At 44.3% G+C, this 19,813-nt stretch overlaps 1 protein-coding gene across 1 annotated transcript; it reads right to left on the reverse strand.

The window, feature by feature from the left end:
* Nucleotides 1-1,484: 1,484 nt before the first annotated feature.
* Timm17a (translocase of inner mitochondrial membrane 17A) lies at nt 1,485-10,754 on the reverse strand. Its single transcript, XM_028764692.1, has 6 exons — nt 10,717-10,754; nt 7,144-7,243; nt 6,542-6,605; nt 5,476-5,604; nt 3,577-3,687; nt 1,485-1,948 (listed from the first exon to the last, which is right to left on the reverse strand). The coding sequence occupies exons 1-6, from the start codon at nt 10,740-10,742 to the stop codon at nt 1,863-1,865; spliced, it is 516 nt and encodes a 171-aa protein (XP_028620525.1). The 5' UTR covers nt 10,743-10,754; the 3' UTR covers nt 1,485-1,862.
* Nucleotides 10,755-19,813: the final 9,059 nt, after the last annotated feature.

A 19,813-nucleotide genomic window follows, 5' to 3' on the forward strand; every position in this document is an offset into this window, starting at 1 on the left:
TACAGCAAGACTACCTAAAACAAAAGATAATTCAGGTAAGCTAGACCCCAGCTACCCATTTAAATGACAAAACTAGAATAGCATTACATGTAAATCAGCATCAAGGAACTGGAATTTACTGACATATCATGCAAAGGGATGCATGAGCTCACCTTAGGAGAGCGCATCTTCTCTCTGCAACTGAATGTGCTATCTGAACCCTTTTCTGATACACGTTTATTCTATGACTGAAAGATGGAGCGACACACACCTAACAGATGATTACCAAACTCCATTTCATTAATGTTTTAGGGAAATGCAAATCAAATGAACAAGATAGTCTCTCAAAAAAACAACCAAAAACGACAATAACCTCAAGCACAATGGCATACCACCTTGCGTGTCAGGAGGGTTAGACAGGGAGCAGGGCTGGGGTATAGTTCAGTGGTTGTATACTTCCCTGGCAGACAAGAGGGCCTGGGTTTAATTCCTAGCATGGGGGTAAGGAGGAGAGAGACCGTTTTTCATTTCTTCTGGGAATAGTAAAATAGTACAGACTTTATGGAAAACAATTTGGCAGTTCCTCAGAGTTACAGACAGATCTATCACGTGAGCCAGCAATCTTAAGTCTCAGTAGACACCCAAGAGAACTCAAAGTAGGAACTCAGATGTTTACACTCCAGGGTATAATTCACCATCACTAGACGCTGAGACAACTCTTTCTGTCAACAGTGGAATGAATCAATCCCAGTTGGTGTATGTTCATAAGGAAATTTTCACAAAAAGAATTTCCTTCTCTCTTGATTTTTTTGAGACTACTGTCAATTTTGGCCTTGAACTTGGATCCTCCTGCCTCAGCCTCCCAAGGGATGGGATTTTAGGTGTGAGCTTTCATGCCTGTCTTCTGTATTTTCAAGCAAAACTATATACCTCAACATCTCTTCATACAGATTTGGGCATATTAGAAGGAAATTGTTTTGATGATGACCAGGAATCAAGAAAAGGCAGCTCTAAAAGAGTTTAAAATCCAGTATTTTTTTTTTTTTTTAAGGTTTTCCCAGACAAGGTTTCTCTGTATAGCCCTGGCTGTCCTGGAACTCACTCTGTAGACCAGGCTGGCCTCGAACTCAGAAATCCGCCTGCCTCTGCCTCCCAAGCGCTGGGATTAAAGGCGTGCGCCACCACCGCCCGGCTTTTTTTTTTTTTTAAGACAGGGTTTCCCCATGTAGCCCAGGCTGGCCTGGAACTCACAGAGAATCACCTGCTCTGGGATTAAAGGTGTGCACTCTGCCCGGCTATCCAGCATCTGCTAAACCAAGATAGCAGTTTGCTTACAAAGCAAAGGACGAACACGAGGCATATCTTTCAGTCCTTAAATCCTGTGTAATGATTCACGCTGATTACTCAGTCCTTCTCATACACAATTCATCTCATGTAAGTTGAGGGATTGGCATAAGCATGCATTATCTGAAGAATGCTCGGTATGAAAGGCAGAACTCTGTAACTTTAAAAGGAAAGGTTAAGTCCCGGAAGCCTTTTATTGTCTGAATAACTGTACACAAAACACCAGGCAGAGAAGGAATGACGGTTGAGTCTCACTGTTATCTGGCCTTTGGTCCTTTATCTTCTAAGCTCACATACATTCTTTAAATGGTATTAGACATTTATTTTGATCACAGATGCAATCCAAGCATGAATAAATAAACTCAGTATCTTTTCCACCCTCTGAGTCTCTTTTAAATAGAAAAATGTGCTAAATGTCTCTTCATGGCCCGTCTGGCCGCCGGTGTCCCACCTAAGGCGTTAAACAGACTGTAACTTGATCTTCTGAAACCCTACTGAACTACAGTCCACCCAGGTCCAGGAATCCTGGGAACCAAGTCCTACTGATACTGTCGGTAGTCTCCAAATGGTGAGGACGGCAACTGGCTTGAAGGCAGCTGGGAGTGGTCTTCAGCAAACTGAGGGCCTGCAAGAAAGATGGAAAAGGGATTAGTAAGAGAATAGCATCCAACTTAAAGTATACATATGTAGAAAATAAATCAATCAACTTAAAAGTTTCTGCTACACTACAGCTATAGTCTCAATTCCTTTATAAAGATCTGTCCAATGCCCACCAAAGGTCTGGAGACCCTTCAGATTTACCACAGGTAGCTCAGAATGGGCAGCCAGATGGATCTATCACAGAAGAAGTAATACGTTTTTTTGTTGCTTTGAGACTTGGTCTGGCTTACAATCAGGCTGGCCTTGAACTCCTGATCCTCCTGCCTCCACCTCTGAATGTATCTCTGTGTAAAGGTGTCAGATACCCTAGAACTGGAGTTATAGACAGATATGAACTGTCATGTGGGTGCTGGGACTTGAACTCGGGTCCTCTGAAGTGAAGCCAGTCTTTTTAACTGCTTAGCCATCTCCCCAGCCCCTACAATTTTACCAGTATGTGTGCAAATGTATGTGTGCACACCACTGTGGAAGCTGCAAAGTTTGGAGTTCCAGGAGGCTGTGAGCTGCCCTGTGTGTACTGAGAAGGTTCTAAAAAGGTTTAACATTTTTTAATTTATCTGTATGTTTGTCTGTGTAGGTGCATGTAGGTTCCGTGGAGGCAAGAGGGTGCTGGATGTCCTGGAGCTTGAGTCAGGGGAAAGTGAGAGCCACTCAATGTGCATGCTACACACTGACCTGGGGTGCTCTCAGGAGTGGCAAGCACTCTGAGCCAGTAAGCCACCTCTCCAGTCCCCTTAACCCGTCTCTTGGTATCCATTTAAAATTATGTCCACAGAACTTAAAGTGACCTTGTTATATTTTTGTTGTTATTTTGGCAGCATAGGAGATAAAAACCAGGGCCTCTTCAAAGCTTTGCAAGTTCTTTACCATCAAGCTACAACCCCTTGGTTATGTTTAAAAGAACTCACTAATCCAGTTTAAATAACGAATGTGTGAGAATCTTCTCAAAAACAAAGACCAAAACCAATGAAACAAGCTCTGAGACGGGAAGCTGCCTTGTAACTTGTTCCAGAACAAAATTTTACAACTTTATTTCCAAGAGTTAATAAAGTTTGTTGAACTTTCACGTAGCCCAGGCCAGCCTCAAAATTTGCTTGGTTGGTTTTATGTCAAATTGACAAAAGCTAGAGTCATCAAAATATTAAGTTGCCAAAGCATTGTTTCACTGTGGCTAGCTAAAAATGATAATTATAGACCTGCTACTTTTAAAAAATTTATTTTTATTTATATGTATGGCATGTACCTGCTTATGTGTGCCACACATGTACAGCGCCCGTGGAGGCCAAGAGGCCATGAGATCTGCCTGGAACTGGAGAGGAGTTACAGGTAGCTGTGAATGACCGAAGTGAGTGCTGGGAACAGGGCTTGGATCCTTTGCAAAAGCAGCATGCACTCACAACTACAGAGCCGTCTCTCCAGTCCCCACCTGCTACTTTTACACTGGCTTTTGAGGTCATCACAGACTCAAACAATATAAATAGTATATTGATACCTAAAGTAAAAATCACAAACCACTCCATTTTACCAAATAAAATACATTCTTTGTTAATGTCAGGGACCCGTTCCCCTGTGTGTGAACTTAAGAGGACTTACCATTGGGAAACTGCGCAGAGGCGAATCGTGTCAGCAGGATACCAGCGCCTTCGATTAAAGCTAGGAGAATGCCGCCCATTGCAGCTGACCCAACCATGGCTACCGGCCCATCTGAAGACATTAATGACAAAGACTGCTTTAAAGGAAAGGGCTATCCAGAGTTACATCCTCTCATTCAGCACTCTTTCACTGTTCAAGACCCATAGCCAGAAAACTGTGGCTGAGGGGTCCACTCCACTACATAGTATATTGATGCCTATGTTTTAAACAAAGCTGAGACAGTTTGCATGAGATAGCCCCACATGCTCATATGCTTGACTCCTCTGTCCCCGGAGGGTGGGACTCTGTGGAAAGGATTAGGTGGTGTGATCTGGTTGGAGGTGTGTCATTTGAGGTAGGCAGGCTCTGACACTGTAAGCCTCAAATAAACTGTCTTCTATATATTGCTTTGGTCATAGTGTCTTATCAAAGCAACAGAAAGGAACCAATACAAAAGTTATACTGGACTACAGCCATGTTCTTGCATGTATGCATTACTGAGGTATGCTCGCATCCCTTAATAGCACTGGATCACACAGTTCCTTGTCAGGGTGTCACATGCCTGTGAACCCCAGAACTGAGACAAGTCGGGCAGAATTCTATGCATTTGAGGCCAGCCTGGTCTACACTGTAAGTTCCAGGAATTTAACCAAGGTTAAATGATAAGACTGTCTCAAAAACCAATTGACCAACAAGATCACACAGTCCATAAGTTTAAAATATTATTCCTGGACCAGCCAGATGGCTCAATAGGGAACAATGTTTTTCTCCAAGCCTGATGACCTCAATTCAATCCTGGGACCCCTCAAGGCAGGAGAGAACCACTTCACAAGTCGTTCTCTGATTTCCATATGCTGTGTGTGTGTGTGCGCGCACACACACACACACACACACACACACATTAAATTAATGTAATAGGGTAAATTAGCTATTAATGCCTGGACTTTTAAGAGAAAAACGTTTAAACTTCTAGTTTAAGCCCAAAGGCATTCTGGTTTACACTCTGTTCTTGGGATCCAGAGGGTCTTTATTCCTAACAGTTGTATGTGGTGGAGAACTTATGAAACCACACACAAAGAGTTTGGCAGTCTGTCGGTTACATAGGTAACAAATGGCCATTGCTCTAACTACTGTAATACATCATACTCTCTAAGGGGCACACACCTGTCACCCCAGAACTTAAGGAGCAGAGGCAGGAGGATAAGGTATTCAAGTTCATTCTAGGCTATGGAAAAAGTTCAAGGTCATTCTGGATTACAGGAGATCCTGTCCACAAACAAACAAACAAACGGGCTGGGAGATGGACTCAGCAGGTACAGGCTCTGAATTCCACTTCCTGGAATCTAAGTGGTGGAAGGAGAGAAACAACTCTAGCCAACTGCCCTTTGATCTCATTTAGAAAATGTGCCCCCACACAGACACATGAATAATGTAATAATAATAAAATTTTTAAAAACCCACCAATATACCTTTCTATTTTTACTGACTCTTCAGACCACCATAAATATTCATTCTATACCAAATAAAGCAATGCTCAGTCTCACAGATTACAGGTTCCATTTTTTTGTTTGTTTCTCTGTGTAGCCTTGGCTGTTTTAGAACTCAATTCTTAGACCAGGCTGGCCTTGAACTCAGAGATCTGCCTATCTCTGTCTCCTGAGTGCTGACATTAAATACAAGTTTCATTAATTAAAGACAGATAGGTCATCCTAAGAAACTGGCTTAGACAATATGTACAAATGATGGCTTACTTAATAGGATGAGGATATAGTTTGGTGTAAGGCAGCTGCCTACCATGTCCAAGGTTCAACCTCAGCATTACAAAAGCCAAAGCACACACAACGAGCAGTGCTCACTTACTTCTTGCTGCCAGAATGGCTCCTGTTAAGGCACCGCTAGTGATGGAGTTCCAGGGGTCTTCTTTGCCTCTTATTTGAACCATACTGCAGTCAATCATGGAAAACAGTCCTCCCCAAACTGCAAAGCTACCTGTTTCATAAACAAACCAAGCGGAGAACAACTAGCCTAAATTTCCTTTTTGTCTTATATTAAAATATTATAGTCAAGTAAGTTTGCTTTGGAGCTAGCCTGGGGTTATCTAATGAGCCCATCACAATGAAGAGAGAGAAGAGAAAGCAATTAGGGAGCCCACACCCACACTCCTGGTATGCCTCTCTTTCTTGGGGCAGGAGAAATGGCTCAGTGGTGCAAAGTGCTTGCTGCTCCTGCAGGAGACTTGAGTTTAGTCCCAGCACCCACAGCCCTTAGCTCACAACCACCTGCAAGCCCAGGTCCAGGGGATCTCAAACTCTCTTCTAGCCTCCATGGGACCTACATACATGTGGCAGATACACTGGAATGCACACAACATAAATGAAAATAAAGACAAGTTGAAACAAAACAAACATTGGATCCCTGAATGACAGAAACCAGATTTTTTAAAAGATACAGTAATCCAACTTAACTTTCCAAACAAAGCATCAACCCAAAAGAACTTACAGGGACACCAGACGAGCAGAGCAAATAAAAATCACCAATATAAAAAGAGAAAAAAAGAAAATATGCTGGCTAAACTACAATCTCAGCACTCAAGAAGTTGAAGCAGGAAGCTCTTGAGTCCAGTCTGTGGACCAATGAAGAAAGGGAAGGAGGGAATGAGGGAGGGACAGGAAACAGACAGGTAGAGTCCCATATTCAGGAGAGCAGCAAAAGTATAACTGAAGGCTGGGCGGTGGTGGCGCATGCCTTTAATCCCAGCACTTGGGAGGCAGAGGTAGGCGGATTTCTGAGTTTGAGGCCAGCCTGGTCTACAGAGTGAGTTCCAGGACAATCCAGGCTATACAGAGAAACCCTGTCTCGAAAAACCAAAAAAAAAAAAAAAAAAAAAAGTATAACTGAAGAGTATAAATGGAAACATTCCTCTTACCTCCCAATTGTGGAGCCCTGGTTTTAATAGCTGTCAAACTCCCTCGGAGTCTGTGGTTTACTCCCTGTAACAAAAACAAAAGAACAAAAGGAAGTGGTTTAAAATGTAATAGATCAGAGGCTGGAGAGACGGCTCAGTGGTTAAGAGCACTGGCTGCTCTCCCAGAGGACCTGGGTTTGATTCCCAGCACCCGCATGTTAACTCACAAAAATCTAACTCTTTCTTGAAGATGCAATCTCTTCTTCTGGCCTGTGCACATGGTACACAGACAAACATGCAGACAAAACATCCCAATACATAAAATAAAATAGAGCTGGAGAGATGGCTCAGAGGTTAAGAGCATTTACTGTTCTCCTAAAGGACCCAGGTTCAATTCCCGGCAATTACATGGCAGCTCACAACTGTCTGTAACTCCAGTTCCAGATCTGAAACATGGGCACCAGGCACCAAGTATTGCATAGTCATACATGCAAGCAAAACACACACACACACACACACACACACACACTACAATAATGATGATAATATAATAGACTGTAAATGCAATCTATCTCTAGCCCTAGCTTCCAGTGAATATAAAATGAGACCGATCACTCACTCACCACTGGAGAATTTCGAAAACCTTTGAAGGCCTGGAAGATGCCACCACCTATGGTACCCATGGTAAAGGCACCACCACAGTCATCCACAATTCGCCAGGGGCTAAAAACAGGAAGGAAGAAAAGATGACCTTATTTCTTATTCATAAACCATAGAACCTTTTTTTTTTTTTTTTTTTTTTGCTTAATATATGAAAGGATGTGAAGCCCACTGAAACCAACAAACTTAGTTTGTAAAACAGAGGCAAGGATACTAAACTCACCCACAGCTATGCAGCCTCAAGTTCCCAAAGCTAGAAGGATTTAACAATCGAGTCCTTTTTTTAAAAGGACGGTAGCACCGGGCAGTGGTGGCGCACGCCTTTAATCTCAGTGCTTGGGAGGCAGAGGCAGGCGGATTTCTAAGTTCGAGGCCAGCCTGGTCTACACAGGGAAACCCTGTCTCGAAAAAACAAAATAAAAGAGCGGTAGCACTGTGTGGGCCATGTCTTGCTAAACCTCCTGCCTCCTGTAGCTGCCTCGCGCCCCTGAGTGCTGGCACTTAGGTCCATACCTCCACACCCAGCATTTCAGTCACTCACAGTGACTTCAGTCTGTCCCAAGATGTGTACTATAAAGAGCAGATAAATAGAAGTTAAATAAAATAATTGAACTGTGATTAATCAACAATATTGATTCAGTTTCTAGAAATCAGGGAATGATCCTGGCTAAAGCTGGGACCCAATGAAGGTTCACTAGCTGTACTTTTAAACGTCTGAAGTCTTTTCAGGGTAAGTTCAAAATAGCATTTTAAGCTTCAGTTTGCATCAGATCCATTCAACACACTAGGATATTTGACAATTAGAAGTTAAACTTATAAACCCAACATCCAAATGCAGCCCCCTAACTTAGACAATCCTGAAATCTGAGTAATCTGACCAGGAGAGTAAAACCACTCACTCCTCTAGGGATCTGGCTAATAAAAGCCCCTATAGAATCCAGGACCTGACATACACAGACAGCTTCTCCAGCCTTGTTAAGTCAACTGCAAGTGTCTCTTTTGTTATCACACAAAGCCTACACACACACACATACACACACACACACACACACACACGGTACAGGGGAAATTCTGTTTCAACTAACTCTCAAAAGAGCTGTAATTCTTCCACCACCATCTCCTTTCAAATCGGAAGCCAGGAGTCTAGACCACTGCTGGCGCACATCATACACCATGCTTCAAATCTAAATGAACTCTGTGAAACAAACATTAAGATTTGTTTCTATAGTGTTCATGTGTGTAGGAATTGTAGCCTATGAATGGGGCAGAGGACGTGAGGGAGGCTTCACCACTCTGGAGTACAAGTGTCCACTGGCATACCATGTGACACAAAATAGAAGACCCTAGCAAACTAGTGGGAATGGGTCCTTAAACAGGGCAGTGGCTGCTTCCCATCTTTACAGACATCCCCTCTGGCTCTGGCAGCCTGGCACCTCCCCATAGTGACAGTGGGATGGTTGGCTACTCCAGAGCTCCTATTGATTCCCCAATAGTCCAAAGGCTATATAAAAACCCTTGCTTCTGTGCAAAACAGTAGATCTGGACCTCGATGCTGGTCTCTGGAGTCTGTTTTCCCAGGTAAGTGACTTCACCTCCTTTACCCACTCCTGGATCCCAGCTCCCACAAACATGCTACTTGGGCAAGCACAGAGAGGCTTACTTGGGCTTATAAACAATCTCACAACAAAGTCTGAAGTTAGCAACAACAACAAGTAGTCTGTAAGTAATACAATCATTAGTAGTAGAAGAAAAATTTCAGTCTCAAGAGATATGCACTTGGGAGAAAAAAGGCAGGAGGGTCAAGAGGCAGAGACCAGTCTAGGCTACGTGGTAAAACCCTGTCTTAACCCCAATCTATGGTCCCTCCCTACAAAAGACAAGCACTGTAGTGAGCCGGCCTTGGTCCATCACTATAACAACAGTATGCTTTTAAACTTACCATTACTGCTCACTAGGATCTGAATAATGACTAATTTCCCTTCAGAATTCAAAACTTCAAAGTCTTGTAACTTGACAAAAGATTGTTGACTATCTCCTCTGCAAACAATGGCTCACACAGAAATTAAGCAGCCTGCCCAAAATCAAGTAACTAGTACAGCCAACTTAAGCACAAACTTTGGTACTCCAAACTCCCCAAACTCCTTCCGCTGCATTTATAAAGTCTAAAGACAAATGGCAAAAAGTATTATGACAATGATTAAACCCATTTACTTTTTCAGACAGTGCTGGTTTCAGAACACACTAAGAAAAGGAACATCCGGTAACTTTAATTAAACACCAAGACACAGTCTTGCTATGTATCCTGGGCTGGCCTGGAACCAGCAATCCTCTTGCCTAAGTGCTGAGATTACTGGCATGCACACTGCACTCTGCTGAAAATATGTCTGACACAAGGTCTAATACTGGCTGGCCTAGAATTGCTGTATAGCTCAGACCATCCTTAAACTTGCTGGTTCTCCTGCTTCTGCCTCATGAGGCTTGGGTTACAGGCCTGTGCCACCTGACCTGGGGAAAACTCGAAGACTTATACAATCTTTAATGTTTAACAAAATTACCCCTCCTGCCAATCTGTGTCATTATATGGTATCCAGTACCAATTTACAGGCCAGCGAAACCCTGCATATCCAACTTCAATAGATGGAGATTACCTTCTCTGAGGATAGAAGGCTGCAACATACTTTTGCGAGTGCCACCAAATAATAACTTAAACTCCTGGGCAGACACTCTATTTGAGGATAATATCCTGACTCTCATACCCTGACAAACAAAAACAAACTCAGAATAACCTAAATATCAAGCTCTACTAGCTTGTGACCCCTGAGGTTTTATTCAAACATTTGTTGAGTCAACACCTATTACACTAATTTACTGCGGATAGCTATGGCTGATTTACTCATGTTTACTCCTTGAGCCAAGCACACAGCCCTTACTTAACAAACGCTGAATGAATGGATTTGTCTGTTCATGCCTTTTCGGAGAACACATGCAGCTTATCTCCTATTTTCCACATATTGATTTATCTCCCTTTTTCTCCGGGAACTCCACGTAGGAAAAACCTCTCCAACCTACAAGGAGCTTATCCAGACGTCTTGGACTTGGGATGAAATCTGTGGTCTACTCATTTGAAACGCTTCATTATGGGGACACTTACTACCATACACATAAGGCCTCAAGTATGGCACTCGAGATCTACAATCCCTTCGTCGAGGCAAGAACTGAGCAGAGTGACGTCAAGGGTTCAAAGTCACCTCAGGGGGCAGAGGGGATTGTCCCCGCACACGGTCGACAGCACCTGCCATAGGGAGGAGGTTCCAAAGCTCCATCAAGCCCGGCACCGGACCTCCTCTCTATGCACAAGGTCACAGGGGTGCTGGGTCCCGGCACGCTATGCTAAAAAGCCACCTTGGTCACGCTCATCCGCGCCACCCACAGCTGCCAGCTCTCCGTGCCGAGCCGCGCGGAGCTGCGCTTGCACCTCGGACTCAGACCACCGCGGGCGGAGGGAATAAGGGACAAGGGCGGCGGCGGCAGCTCACCACGGCTCTCTCGCGTATTCCTCCATCTTGGCTCCAACCCGCGCGAGAGTGTAGGTCACGCTGGGCGGAAATTGATTCCCGCGACGGAAGTGATCCCAGGCGGAGGCGTGTCACTGGACGGGGATTGGGTCATCATTTCCCCCCGCAGCCAATGGCAATCGGACCCTGTAGACCCAGAGCGTGCAGGCTCCCCCGCCAGGCCGCGGAAGGTTAGTGGGTTCGAAGTACTGAGTAACAGAGTTCAGGTTAGCCCTGTGGCCTGGGCCTGGGATAAACATTCCCTCCCCCTCCTCCTCCTCCTCCTCCTCCTCCTCCTCCTCCCCCTCCCCCACCCCGAGATAGTTTCTCCGTGTAACTCTGGCTGTCCTGGAACTCGTTTATGTAGACCAGGCTGGTTTCGAACTCAGGTTAGCCAGCCTCTGCTTCCCAAGTGCTGGGATTAAAGGTGTGTGTCACCACTACCCAGCGGCTATTTTTTTTTTTAAGTACTTCTGCTGTCAGCTATTTATTAATAGTGCTACTTAATTTGCCGTGAACAGTGATTCTTTAGCAAATATATGTGGCTCTTGTAGGAGAGAACTGTTTGATCATAGTGTCTGGAATGTAATAGGTAATTATTTTAATAAAAATTCTTTTTATTGCATTTGTTTATGTATATATGTACGGGATGGAGGTCTGAGGAGAACCTATAAAACTGAAGTTGTCAGGATTGACAGCAAGCACTTTACCCACTGAGCCAACTTACCAGCCCGAAAATAAGTGTTCATGTTATAGTGTTCATGTTCATGTTATGTTCAGCCATATGGACTGTTTCAGAGGCCATGACATGACCAATCTGAGACCAGTGATTTTGGGGGTTATTGATGCGAGATCCTCTTCCATGCCTTCACACAAAGGATACCCAGAAAGTGTGAGATGTTTGGCCCAGAGAAAAGAGACTAAAAACAGGGCTAGAGTCGTACTTAAGTTGGTAAAAGGTTTGTCTAGCATGTGCAAAGCCCTAAGTCAGATCCCCGGCATCACATAAGGCGGTATGGTGGCACATAGTGAAGGCAGCGGTTCAGGGTTATATCCTCAGTTGTATGTAGAGTTCAATGCCAGCCTGAGATACAGGAGATCTCCCTGGTTAAGGAGAAAAGACTAAAAGGATGAAGTTCCATCGGCCTATTTTTAGCTACTCTCAGGAAAACCCAGTCACGTGCCAGCTGTGAAGGTAGTTCCTATCCATTCTGCCTTTTTTTTTTTTTTAAACTGTAGACATTTGAGGCTAGAGAGATGGCACAGCAGTCAAGATCACTGATTGTTCTTCTAGAAGACTGGGGTTCAATTCCCAGCACAGATAATAGCAGCTCACAATTGTCTATAACTCCAGTTCCAGGGGATATAACACCCTCTTCTGGCCTATGCAAACACCAGGCCCACTTATGATACACAGACATAATTCAGGCAAAATACCCATGGTTTTTAATTATTTTTAAAATATAGATACTTATTTTATGGGAAAGCCAATGTAATAAGTAATAGACTACAATGACACATGAGGTGTTTTCCAGACTTTTGGAAATACGCATCAACCTACCATAGAGCTACAGAGTAGCAACAAAGTGTTTCTGGCTACAGAATAGCAACAAAATGTCAAGTCATCTGAAGCTGGGTGTGGCACACACCTGCAGTCCAAACAGAGAGGGAAAGACAGGAAGATCCCCAATCCAGGCTCATCCCCACTTACAGAGCAAGTTCCAGACCAGCCTGGGCAAAAGAAAAAAGAAAAAAAAAAAGAAGAAAGGAAAGGAAAAGGAAAAAAAAGTAAAAAGTATAGTCTGGTTAAATGGCTCTGTGAGTAAAAGCGCTTGCAGTCTGCTGACCTGATTTCAGTCTTCAGAACCCACATGGTGGAAGGACGCAACCAGCTCCTATGTTCTAGGACCTCCATGTTCCACGTTGCCATGGTATTCAAGTATACACACAAAATGTGAACATTTTAATGAAATCTGATACTTGGGATGCTTTAATATCTGAGGTTAGCTTAAAACAAACAGGACTGGAGAGATGGCTCAGGATGTTTCCACATTGTGAGGACAGGAATTTGTATCATAGCAACCATCCAGCAAGCCTGGCATCCTGCAAATGCCTAGAACTTCAGCTTCTAAAAGATCCAACACCCTCTTCTGGCCTCCACATGCCTGCAGGTGTGCACACCCCTACTCACACTTGAGCATACACTCACACAGCACATACACATAAATGTTTTTTCTTGACACAGTGTTTTTCTGTGTAGCCCTGGCTGCCCTGTGTAAATAAACAAATCTTTAGTTATTGAATTTGGGAGATATATATATATATATATATATATATATATATATGAATGAAGTTCTGTGTGGCTATAAACAAGTATAGTTAAATCTAATTAGTTGTACAAACAGCTGAATAGAGAGTATGGGAGGGAGGGACAGCATGCAACATAGAAGGAGGAGCTCAGAGAACAAGAATTTGATGTTTAGTCAGTGTTCCAGACCTATTGGGAGTGAACAATTCAATACCAAGAGGCATGCAGTCTCCTGGGCAAAGATATATTCCCCAACCTTATGAGGACCCAGAAACACCCTGAGCCCTGACTACATTCTTTTGCTTCCTACAGGATCTGTGTATGTTTGCTAGGAGCTTCATAGCTCATGGTGTGGTAGCATGGGCTCACACTTGGGAGAGATTTTTCTTGGAGCTCTCTCTGCTTCCTTGTCCTCAAGAGTCTGTGTTATCCCAGAGTTTATTCCATACTCAGTGGGCATTCATTCTTCAGGTTGTTATTGGCTTCTGAGTAGATTCCCATGTTGGGATGAGCGCTCTGTCCTTTGCTTGTGACTACTCTCTACCTGGGAGTTAATGTTATTTATGCATCTATCTTTAATGTGCTTGGTTCTCTTGATTTGATCACTAGCAATAATCAGGTTCTGCAGAGAAACAGAACTAATAGTAGGTAGGTATGTAGATAGAAAAGATTATTTATGGTTAGCTAGGTAGACAGATAACAGGTAGATGATAGATAGATAGATAGATAGATAGATAGATAGATAGATGATAGATAGGATGGATGGAATTGAAGACTTGACACATGTAATTACAGAAGCTGAAGACTTGACACATGTAATTACAGAAGCTAGGGAGGCCTCTGGCTATATAAAATGGAGACCCCGGAAAGCTGGTATTGTAATTCTATCTGAAGACAAAGCCCTAAGAACCAGAAGAGCTACAAATGTAAACTCCCATCTGAAACAGGAATAGACTAGATTAAATGACTAAGCAGTGAGGAGGAACAGGAGAATTCCTTTCTCCTTCCTTTGTTCCCAACCTAGAACACTAACTTGGATCTGAAGATAACCAAGTGTTTGCATCTGCCTCTGGTGGGGTTAAAAGTCTTGCCACTACTCCTGGCTTTCTTCTTGAATCTTGTAAGTCTTTCTCTTCCCTCTAAAAGGTAATGCTTCAATTCAGAAGAAATGGCTACATGGTGTACGTATATGTCACACTCAGGTATAGAAAGTATTATTAAATGCTTTTCATATGTCTGATGCTGTTACATTTTCCATACGTCATTTTACTTAACACGCTTAATTCCATGCTGATGGCACAGGCATGCAATCCCAGCAGCCTGAGAGGCTGAATCCAGAGCATTTCAGGTTCAAGGATGGCCTGAGCGACTTAGTAAGACCTTGTCTTAAAATTTTAAAGGTGATTAATCCCAGCACTCGAAAGACAGAAGCAAGTGGGTTCCCTGTGAACTCAAGGCCAGTCTGAATTGAAGACCAGGCCAAGCCAGGGCTACATAGGACAACCCTGTCTCAACAAACAAACAAACAAACAAACAAATAAAAATAAAAACTCCTACCAACAAATGTAAAAAGACCAAGTGTGATATCACACACTAACAGAAAATTTGAGGCCAGTCTGGACTCCATGAGCCCCTGTCCCTCCAGACCCAGCCAGGGTTGCAAGGGGCCCAGATGCAGTTTTCAGACCCATATCAGGCATTTTGTCACCAACTGTAACTTTATCTCCAAGAGGTCTGGTGACCTCTGGCCTCCTTAGGCACCTGCATGCTCATGGTGCAGGTGAACTCATGCAGACAACGAAAAAAGGGTCAGGAAGATGGCTCAGAGAGGAAAGGCTCTTCCGGCCCAGAACCCACAAGGTGGAAGGAAAGAACTGAATCCTGCAAGTTCTGATGTCCACACATGTGCAAACACCTGAATAGGTACTCATACACACAAACAAAATGAATAAATAGGAAAAGGATGAGGAGGGAGAGGAGGAGGAGGAAGAGAAAGGGGCTGGCGGTACATCTCAGTGGTAAAGCCTTTGCCTCCCATACACAAAACCCTGAATTCACTTCTCAGTATTACATGAACAAACAACGGAACATACCCTCACTCCACAACTGTGAGGTCGTGCTTCGGTTTTTTCCCCTAAAGGAAAAAGGTAAATACTCTTTACACCTACATTTTCCATTTCTAAAGGCTCAGAGAGGTTAAACAAGTTACACAGGTTACACATCTCAGATTTGAGCCCAGTGTCATTTGACTCCAGAGTCTACAGTCTTACCTGCCACACTACACTGCTACTCTGTATTCATGAGAAGGTGACTGTTTTGGGGTCATCCACCTTCTTCAAGAGCCACTTAAGGGCCACTTAGTGGTGTACATCCTTAATATAAGCACTAAATAGGCAGAGGCAGGTGGATCTCTGAGGGGTTTTTATTGTTTGTATTTCTTTTTAATGATTTATTTTTATTTTATGTGAATTGGAGTTTTGCCTGTGTGAGGGTGTTGGATCTCCTGGAACTGGAGTTACAGACAGTTATGAGCTTCCATGTAATTGCTGGGAATTGAACCTGTGTCTTCTGGAAGAAAAGCCAGTGCTCTTAACAACTGAGCCATCTCCCAGTCCTGTGTAATTTTTGGTATTGGATTTTTTTGTTGTTGTGATTAGTTTCCTTTGTTTTTGTCATTTTGTTTTTCAAGACAGGGTTTCTCTGTGTAGCCCTGGCTGTTCTGAACTCACTCTGTAGGTCAGGCTAACCTTAAACTCACATGGATTTCTGAGTTTAAAGCCAGCCTGGCTAGCAAGTTCCAGGCAGACCAGGGCTGCATAGTGAGATCTTTCTCAATTAAAAAAGAATTTCTTTTTTGGAGACAGGGTGTCTTTATGTAACAACCCTTGCCCTCCTGGAACTTGCTAATGTAGACCAGGCTGGCCTTGAACTCACAGAGATCTGCCTGCCTCTGCCTCCAGAATGCTGGGATTAAAGACATGCTTTAGTACCACCTAGATACTCATTCTTATTGTTACTAGGGTCAACAAATACATAATTTTTTCATCATTGCTATAATGATGATGATAATATATATAATTATAATATTTTCATCATTGTCTGCAATAAAAAAATTAATTTTTAAAAAGACATTTAAGTATTGGTTAAATTGGTTCTAAATAGCTAGTGTCCCTTGATCTCACCACATTTTTGACCAGAGCTTGATGAAGCCCTTCTCTCTCTCCTCTCTCTCTCTCTCTTTCTCCAGCAATGCTCACCTTCTGAGGATTCAGCCAAGCCAGAATGCTCTGATCCCTGAATGAATTTCTTTTAACTAGAAGTAGATTCTGAGCTTGTGTCTTATAGTGGTCCTTGACTACAGAGACTGAAGGAGGCTACATACTCTGTGGCTATGGGTTCCAGAGGACGTGGCCACAGCTGGAGCATCTATCAAGAAGATATTCTCAGCCGAGCAGTGGTGGTGCACGCCTTTAATCCCAGCACTTGGGAGGCAGAGGCAGGCGGATTTCTGAGTTCAAAGCCAGCCTAGTCTACAGAGTGAGTTCCAGGACAGCCAGGGCTACACAGAGAAACCGTGTCTCGAAAAACCAAAAAGAAGAAGGAGAAGGAGAAATGATTCTCAACCCATGAGCAGTTTTCATGGATCCAAAGATTTCAGATCCAAAGAGTCCGTTTGAAGCTGTGGAATTGGAGGCAGAGAAGCTACAAGGGTTTGGATGTCGACCCACCTTTAGTCAAGACGCCATAAGTCCTGTTATTTGGGTCTGGCAACTGTAGATTTAGAATGAATATATGTACTTTAGTGTACTCCTAGAACAAAGTCAGGACTCAGAAGTGATGGTCACTAAAACCAATTCACCAATGCTGACCCTGGAGCTGAAGGAAGTTATTGCATCAGGCCTGGCCTCTTCAGGGAACAGCAAACATTTTGGTCACAGTCCTAGGAAGCTGGAAAGGGGGCTCTTTCCGATTATAGAGGGGCAGTTGAGAATGGCTGGGGGTAGGGGGGGAGCTTCAGAGTCTGATGTCCCAGAAGTTACTTTCTAGGCAACAGTTAAAAAGAAAACTGACCTGAGGGGATGTAGGGGACAAGAGTCTCGGTGGCAGGGCTGGCCTGGCTGCACACCTTTAATCTCAGCACTTGGCGGATAGGAGCTCTCTGTGAGCTCCAGGCCATCCATGTCCACACAGCAAGCTCCAGTTCCAAGGCTGTATGGTGAGACCTGGTCTCAAATAAAGAGAGGAAAAAACAGGAGGGAGAGAGAGAAGGGGAAGGGAAGGAAGGGAGGGAGGGAGAGACGGAGGGAGGTGGAGAGGTGCTTAGTGGGAGCAAAGAGCAAGGAACAGCATGTCTACCAACAAGTTTAGCTAAACACAGACTCCAGCCCATCTGAGTCTTTGTTGTACCCTGGAGGGAACCCACTGCCCCCTCCCTACACACTTAGTGTGTCTTCGGCTGTCTTCTAACAGTCCATTTGCCTCTTTAGTTTTCCTTACAGTAGAATTTCACAAACACCATTAAATGATAGATTTTTCAAGAGAAGAACAATGTTATACATGTCTTTTTATCTCTCTTTACATAATGCCCAACAAAGTACTGAAAAGGAATGTTTGAAAGAATGAATGAGTGAATGAATGAATGAGAATCAGGTAAGAGGGACTATGAATGCTTTTATTTCAGTTGCTGCTGGAGAGAACAGAAGAGTAGGCAACACAGGCAAGTGCTGCTGCTGTTGTTTTGTTTTTTGGGGTTTTTTGTTTTGTTTTGTTGGTTTTTTTGTTTTGTTTTTTCAAGACAGGGTTTCTCTATGTAGCTCTGGCTGTCCTGGAACTCACTCTGTAGACTAGGCTGGCTTTGAACTCAGAAATCCGCCTGCCTCTGCCTCCCAAGTGCTGGGATTAAAGGTGTGCGCCACCACACCCAGCTTCTATAGGTTTCCATTTTGAAGTATTTTGCCAATGGATTATTTGAAGTCATCTGTTGTATAGCAGCCATGTTGTTCTGCTTTTATATCACGTGATACACAGACTCAAAGGGAGGAGGCATTTATGTTGGTTCACAGTTCCAGGGATTCCAGACCACACTTCCTGGCTTCTTTGCTTTGGAGCTTGCGGTGAGGCCGAGTGTGGTGGCAGTGGGAGCGCCTGTCAGGAGCTGCTCCCTTCATGACTACCAGGAAGCAGAGAGAGGGCAAGGGACCTGCAACCAGGTAGAACTTTCCAAATCTTACCCCTGTCGATTCACTTCCTCCAGCTAGGCCCCACATCCTGAAGTTTATAGAACATTCCAAATAGGGCTACTAGCTAGGGACCAAGCGTGGAATATGCATGGCTGTGAGGGACATTTCCTCATCGGACATGACAGTTATTGTTACTGACTGTGGGCCCCACAACAGGTTCACACTAGACGGTATCTTTAGTTACATCACCTGCTCTCTCGGCAGAGTGTGACAAGTGCTATTAACTGATGGGCATATGACAGGAATACAACTGCCAGGGTTCTCCAGCCCCTCCCCCACTCACCCTTTGGGGTTTGCCTGCCTTGTTTCTGCCTTCCAGTCCCACCAGACAGCACCAGCCCCTCTCTCGGCCTTAAACTAAAGCTGAGCTAGCGGGCATTAAATGCCATGGCTAAAACTTAGTCCTAGATGATCTTTGGACTCAGCAAATGCTGATCAAGTGACTGGCTCTCTCTGGCTTAGGATGGAGAGATGCCAGGAAAGATCGAAGCATCTACCCTGATGGGTTACACCAGAGCTTCTAGAAGGGATTTTGTGGCAGGAAGGAGGGGGGCAGGAGATTGAATGTCTCTGAGCCTTCACAGGCAGTATGATGGATGAGCAGTGGAAAGCCCTTCTATGAAAGAAGCCAGACCTGTTGCAACAGTATCTCCCAGAGGCCCAGAACTGCATTTCCCTTAAGACACACTAAATTGTGCTCTAGATTTGTATGGGGCTGGTGCCTGCTGGCCACTCCTCTGTGTACCCAGAGAAGGTTGTCTACAAATGTCCCTGCAGAGGAGGGAACCTAGGATGGTTACAATCCTCTTCCCAAGATCCTTGGGCCTTGGGGACTTAGAGCCCTTTAAGACTTTCCTCCTTCCTGCAGTTCCCAACTCTTCCTCAGACACCTTCACTTTTTCAGTTTGTATGCATAGCGAGGATGTCACCCCACCCCCACCTCCACCCACACCCAGTCGCCCATCCTCTTATTCTCTTGAGAGGTGGTGAGCGTGCATTAGGGCAACCGATGCTCTGCTGCCAGGTGTCATGAATGGTATGGGTGGGTGTCGGTTATGAGAGCTGCCCCTCATCTTGAATTTGTGTCTTTCTGGGATTGTAAACTCCGGGGAGTCCCGCGCCCGCCCCTAAACATTACCAAATACAGTAGAAAGGTGGCTGTGGCCACCCAGTGACAGAAAATGCGTTCTAAAACAGAGCTTGCTTCAGGCTGGTGAGTTAGTGAACCTCACAGCCCGGTCCCTGCTACCCTGGCTTCCAGTGTCCGGTGGCTTCTGCCAGCCTTTGCATTTTTCTCTCTTTTTCTCATTGCGTGGCCCCCTTGTCTTTAAAAGGCTAAACTGCTCTGTACTAAATTTGGTCACGCAGCGCTCCAAGATTCCCTGGAATGTCCTCAAGTTTCAAACAGCTCTGACCGTGAGGCAGGCCCGCCCCCTGGCTTGGGGATTGGCTTCTCCTTTCTGGCTGGGCAGCTGTCAGGTTTTATTGGTTGCTGGTTAGACCAAGCAGGGTCCACTAGCCTTGGGCTGCA

Source organism: Grammomys surdaster, unplaced genomic scaffold (genome assembly GCF_004785775.1).
Source record: "Grammomys surdaster isolate TR1022 unplaced genomic scaffold, NIH_TR_1.0 145, whole genome shotgun sequence".
NCBI classification, from domain to species: domain Eukaryota; kingdom Metazoa; phylum Chordata; class Mammalia; order Rodentia; family Muridae; genus Grammomys; species Grammomys surdaster.